General features: G+C 44.2%; 1 protein-coding gene across 10 annotated transcripts in view; it reads left to right on the forward strand.

The window, feature by feature from the left end:
- PTK2 (protein tyrosine kinase 2) overlaps nucleotides 1-6,491 on the forward strand; it is a 325,228-nt gene that overhangs the window by 314,924 nt on the left and 3,813 nt on the right. For 7 of the 10 annotated variants that reach the window (XM_023514953.1, XM_023514950.1, XM_012807026.2 and 4 more), the window contains 3 exons: nucleotides 136-144; nucleotides 1,379-1,534; nucleotides 5,475-5,555. In XM_023514953.1, coding sequence (XP_023370721.1) covers nucleotides 136-144; nucleotides 1,379-1,534; nucleotides 5,475-5,555 — 246 coding nt within the window. The remainder of the gene's footprint in view (nucleotides 1-135; nucleotides 145-1,378; nucleotides 1,535-5,474; nucleotides 5,556-6,491) is intronic. The other 3 variants (XM_012807025.2, XM_023514957.1, XM_023514956.1) reach the window with 1 other exon arrangement.

Below are 6,491 nucleotides of genomic sequence, written 5' to 3' on the forward strand. Positions count from 1 at the left end.
GGAAACTAGCGCCTTTTGTTCTGCTCATGTGTTTTGGGGAGGGGGTTGTCTGACGCCTTTATTAATATTGTTTTTCTTTTTTCCCTTTCTCTGATAAATTCCTTTAACTTTTCCTCACCTTCCGTTCGACAATAGCCATGGAGGGTAAGCACATTGTGTTTCTGTGTGTCTGTCCAGCTCTCTTAATCACACCCAGCTCTCTGCATGTGACCATGGATGAGAAAGCAGGAAGCTGGGTGGGAGGGCACTTCTCCATGGTTCATGGTCTCTCGTGACTGACAGATGCCAAAAACAGCATATTTCCCCAAAAATGAGGCAGAAATATCTTAACAATGATTGTATTATTCTTGTCCTTTTTTTCATACCCAGACTTTTGAGCAACCAAGAAGACAATTAATCTGTTCCAGGCTCCTTGGCAAAGGCAACTGAGAACAGGCATTTGCGGTTTAGACTGAACGCTGCAGCAGATTCATGATCCAACACCTATTATGTGCTGCAGTTTAGTCTTTAGAAAATACATGTATACACACACCGTCCTCTCTGCCTGACGTGATTCTAGCTAATTTGAATTTTTAAATACTGCTAAAGGTTTCCCAAAGGCCCTCAAGTTACTTCTCCTTTAGTTCTAAGGTTCCCAAGGATGACATTTGTTGATGTCCCCTCTGTGCCATGCCCATGGATGTGCATTTTTATATCTGTAGCTTCATCGCCCCTCATCACCATTGCGGGGTGAGGGCAACAAGGTCTGTTGGGGCCACCCCAGATGCTTGTCAGTGCTGAGCTGGCTGCAGCCGGCTTCTGGCAGGGAGGCCGACCAGTGCTTTGACTTCAGTCAGGTTCTGCAAACAGATGCTATCAGACTGCAAAGTCATAAAATGATAATATGTGTCCATTAAATGGTTTGAGGGCAGTTAAGCTGAACCATGCAGTTTTTACTGTAGAATTGAAACTAAATGGAAATTCTTAAGAGTCTTAGAATGCTTGACTCTTTAGCCAATGAGTAACTTTCTCTAAAATTCACTAAGTCCTCATAGAAATGTAAAGTATGTGGATTATTTCTCTTATGGTGAATGATTTTGGGGTGAGGGGACATCGAATCACTTCTCTAAAATAATCTGGGAGTTTTAGTATAGTGTGTATGATTCTATGTCATTTCCTTTAACTGAGCTCAAAGTGAGAAAAACTTAATTGCCCCACTTAATTATCACTTGGAGGAATTACTGTCATCCTCAAACTAAACTACAGCCCATACAAATAAGAAAAATCAATCTCCTTTTCAGTCTGCTTTGATCTCTTTTAAAGACCAAGCTAAGTGATGGTGGTGATATTCTGCCACCTGTTGGGGTAGCAGGACAGTGACTGACTTCTGTCTTGTTAGCTGCAGCCCCAGGAGATCAGCCCACCTCCTACTGCCAACCTGGACAGGTCCAATGACAAGGTGTATGAGAATGTGACGGGCCTGGTGAAAGCTGTCATTGAGATGTCCAGTAAAATCCAGCCAGCCCCTCCGGAGGAGTATGTCCCTATGGTGAAGGTAAACAGTCTTGTATACAATTTGAAGGGCTCTTGATTGCTGTGCCAGCTGTGGTACCAGGTGACAGATATTGATAGATACCCCCCAAGTCAGAGCTGAAAGTTAGAAGGCGCCCACAGTGACGGTTCTGCTCTAGTAAGAGCCACAGTCACTATGAGTTGTTCTTCCTGTCTTGTTTTTTCCTGCCAGTAAACACAGGAAAGAAATGTCTTAAAGCATTCCTTTTAGTAATTATTTCCTCAAAATGCAGTCTTGAGTGAAACAAGCTCCAAGAGAGCACTGACAGTATGATACCACTTAGGTAAACTTGAACACCCTGTGGCACAGTCCTGTGTAAGACGGAGACACAGGCACGCTGCTAACGTGCGGACACGTGGGGTTGATGAGGAAGAGCCAGTGGAGAAAAGGCACATGGAGGGTATTTTTCTGTGCTGGTTTTCTTAAGACAAGGGCTGGATATGTGGGTAGTCACCCATTTTTTTTTTAAGAGGCAAGGTGCAGTGACTCATGTCTTTAATCTTAGCACGAGAAGCCAAGGGTAGATGACTTCTTGAGGCCGGGAGTTTGAGACCATCCTGGGAAACACAGCAAGACCCCCCTCTCTCTCTCAAAAAAAAAAAAATGTTTTAAGAAATTAGCCAGCTGAGCATGATGGCTCACACTTGTAATCCTAGCATTCTGAAAGGCCAAAGTGGGAGGATTGCTTGAGGCCAGGAGTTCAGGATCAGCCTGAAAAAGAGTGAGCCCCCCCCCCATCTCTATTAAAAAAATAGAAAAATTAGCTGGGAGTGGAGGTACGCACCTGTATTCCCAGCTACTCAGGAGGCTGAGGCAGGATGACCACTTGAGCCCAGGAGTTGAGGCTGCAGTGAGCTGTGCTCACACTATTCCACTGCAGCCTAAGTGACAGAATAAGAACCTGTCTTTAAAAAAGAAAAAAAGTGAAAGGAAATAATAATCCTGCCAGTAAACTAACACTTCCCAAATTATGTTCAGTGGATTGGGGCCTGGGAGATAGAAACACCTGCTCTTTGGGGGGATGCCAGGTTCAGGACACGTCAGCACTGCCTCCCATTCAGTAATGCACACTGGCATTCTAGTCACAAGTGTCCTGTGATTCAGAGAGCTGGCTCTGAGACAACACTTAGGAAATTGACTTGAACACACTTTTTTCTATTGTGGTAAAATACACATAACACAAACTTCACCATCTTAAGTATTTTTTTAATGCCTTTTTTTTTTTTTAAGAGATGTAGGCCCCACTTTGTTGCACAGGCCCGGCTCCAACTCTGGGCTCAAGTGCTTCTCCCCCCTCAGCCTCCGGGGTAGTGAGCACAGGCGGGAGCTGTCTCACCTGGCCCCATCCGCACCATTTAAGGTGCATCAAGTGCATTCGCACTGTCGTGTGCTCATCTCTGCCATCCAACTCCAGAAGGTTTTCCTTGCAAAACTAAAACTGTATCCGTTAAACATCAATTCCCATTTCCCCTCCCCCAGGCCTTTTCTGTCTCTGTGACACCAGGTGCCTCATATAAGCAGAGTCACACAGTAATTGTCTTTTCGTGACTGACTGACTTTACTCAGTGTAGTTTCCTCAGGGGCTATCCGTGTCATAGCAGGTGTCGGAATTTCCTTCCTTTCCACGGCTGAGTGATCTTCCACCATGGATACGCCACACTGTGTCTGTATGTTCATTCATCTGTAGACACTTGGCTTGTTTCTGCCTTTCAGTTATCATGAATACTGCTCCCAAGAATATGGCTGTACATACACTTCTTTGAAACCCTGCTTTTGGTTCCCATGGGCGTATACCCAGGAGCAGAGCTGCTAGGTCCCGTGGCAGTTCTGCTTTTCTGAGGAACTGGCACAGTGTTTTCCACAGCAGCTGCACACTTGACCTTCTTGCCAGCAGTGCACGAGTTCCAGTTCTTTGTATCCTCACCAGCATGTCTTACTTTCTGGGGAGTTATTTTGAGGTTTACATTTTGGGGGATTTTTATCTAGTAGATACCCTCATAGGTGTGAGGCAGTATCTCATGGTGGTTTTTAAATTTCAAATGTAAATGTTGATCAGCTCCTTAAATGCTTTTTGGCTATTTGTGTATTGTTTTTGGAGAAATGTCCATTCGAGTTTTTTGATCAAGTTGTTCTTTGTTACCATTGAGTTGTAAGATAGATGTTCCTTTTTAGTACACCTATTAGCAGTTTTGCTATTGTTTTTTTATTTATTTATTTTTTTTTTTGACAGTCTCCCTCTGTCCTCCTGGGTAGAGTGCAGTGCAGTGGTGTCATCATAGCTTACAGCAACCTCAGACTCCTGGGCTCGAGAGATCCTCTTGCGTCACCTCCCAAGTAGCTGGGACTATAGGTGTCTGACTAATTTTTTTCTGCTTTTAGTAGAGATGGGATCTAATTCTTGCTCAGGGTGGTCTCAAACTTGTGAGCTCAAGAAATGCCCCTATCCTGGCCTCTCAGACCTATTAGCAATCTTTATAACAGCTTCTTATAAATGATAAACATGGGAGAAGCTGCTTGAAAGTTGTGATGTTTTGCAGAAAGTACATTTAATCCCTTCTGGTTCATTTTTTAAACTGTACTTTTGTAACAGTTACAACCACAGTTTTTAAGGATGGACTTGCATGAACCCACAGCCAAATTTCTTTTTTTTTTTGAGACAGAGCCTCAAGCTATCCCCCTGGGTAGAGTGCCGTGGCATTACAGCTCACAGCAACCTCTAACTCCTGGGCTCAAGTGAGTCTCCTGACTCCGCCTCCCAAGTAGCTGGGACCACAGGCGCCTGCCACAACGCCCGGCTATTTTTTGGTTGCAGCCATCATTGTTGTTTTGGCGGGTCCGGGCTGGGGATTCGAACCCACCACCTTAGGTGTATGTGGCTGGTGCCTTAGCCGGTTGAGCTATAGGCGCCGAGCCCCAAATTTCAAAAAACAATACAGTAGACAAGAAGCATTCAGTATTTTGTATACATTAAAACTTTTGTATGATCATTTTATAGAAGCTACTTTTTTAACCATAGTACTTTGGCAAATGTTAATGCTGATCCAAATATAAATAACTATCCTCTTCTTTCTGGTTTTATTCATATCATGTATATAATTTGGTGTATTAGTCAGAGTGATAGTAATAAAAATGTGAAATTTAAAATTAGAAGGTTTGTAATCATAGTTGTACTGATCACTGCTCAGAAGTGTCAGGAGGAGTTGTTTTTGTGTAGGATTCAGAGCAGGCTTCTCCACCATGCACCTGGGGCAACAGGATCATCTGTTTTGCCAGCCTCGTGAGACTTTTGAAAGTACCTGGGAGAAAACAGATTCAGTGAACACAGATGGAGAGGGTACCACCATTTACCCTAACGCAAGTTGGAGTTCTAAGGCCAGGAGGGCAGCATGAGCTGTCAGGAGCCATCAGCTGAGGAGAAAGAGGGAAAGTACTGCTTTCTGCCCTCAGCGTTGACTGGACCTTTCTTCAGTGGGCTACTATTCTCTAGCCCTTTCCTGAGGGTCTTACAGCAGTGAGATGTAAGATCTGAGTCTTTAGTGGGAGGAAAGCCTGATAACTTACAAGATGGGGCTCAGCACTGAGAAAAAGAGATACAGAAGTTTTCTCTGGGGTGGTGCCTGTGGCTCAAGGAGTAGGGTGCCAGCCCCATATACCGGGGGTGGCAGGTTCAAACCTGGCCCTGGCCAAAACTGCAAAAAATAATAATAATAATTAAAGCTGCTGTCTAATAAAACATTCCCAGAAAAACTTTCATCTCTTAACATCAACATTATTTACCAAATAAAATCATTTTAAAAAAAAAAAGTTTTCTCTGAAACTGGGGGATGGGAAACAAAGTATATAACTGAAAGGAGAAATCCATGTTGGCATGGAACACCTTTGTGTGTGCTCTAATTAATTGGCTGTGGTTCTTGTTTGTTAGGAAGTTGGCTTGGCCTTGAGGACTTTATTGGCGACTGTGGATGAGACAATTCCCACGCTACCAGCCAGCACCCACCGGGAGGTAAGGCACAGTCTCGGCCTTGTTGCTATCTCTGACAGTACTGGGTGGAGACACTTACAGGGATGACTGTGATGCTGATGGCATCCCTGTCCGTGGCCAGCAGAGGGTTTGACTGCCCTGTAGGCAATGACCTTCCTGCTAATGCTGGCCTCAGCCAGGTAGGGGCCCTCCGTGGTACAGCATAGAGGCCATGTGGAGCAGCACCCACTCAGGTTCCAGATCTTGGCTCTCCTGCTGCCTGCTCTCCACAGAGCCACCATGAGGCTGTGAGCAGTGGACGAGGAAAGCACATAGGAAGCTCTGCCACTGCCATGGGCTCACAGTGGAGGTACTGAGATAAACGGGAAAATGTCTCAATCTCCTTTCATTTCTCAGGAAAAAAGTAGTTTGCAAGTGAGTCTGGTTTTCCATTTAAAGTTGGGTTGATGGATACTCTGTAAAAATTAGGGTTTCCTCCTGATTAGGTTGGGGCTTTACATCTCATCAGGGAATACTACGTGAATGATATTGGGTCCTTGTCAGGGTATCATACCAGGAAGCACATCCAGTTATGTTCCTTTTGATGAACTGGATGTTGATTACTGAAGGACAGTTGGACAGAGCTACTGTTGGTGACTCCTTTGTAAATAGCATCAAATCACCTGTAATTCACTCCTTTGTAAATAGCAAACAGTTTAACTGTTTAAATCAATTTAGAGGCTGCCCTGACTAGTTAACACAGTATAACTTCAAATTCTGAGCGAAATAGGGAATTAGCTCATTCACTTGTTTTCACCGGGGCTCTGATTGGTTTCCATGACAAGCATCAGTTTTGCCCCAAAGTGGAGAAGTTCCATGTACCACAGGTCCTACAAAGTATATGTTTTAGGGCTATTTGTCACTCTCTACTGTAGCTAAAGTAATGTCTCCTCTGATTCTTTTTTTTTTTTTTTTGAG

Source organism: Otolemur garnettii, unplaced genomic scaffold (assembly GCF_000181295.1).
Source record: "Otolemur garnettii isolate 467f Iridium unplaced genomic scaffold, OtoGar3 scaffold00062, whole genome shotgun sequence".
NCBI classification, from domain to species: Eukaryota; Metazoa; Chordata; class Mammalia; order Primates; family Galagidae; genus Otolemur; species Otolemur garnettii.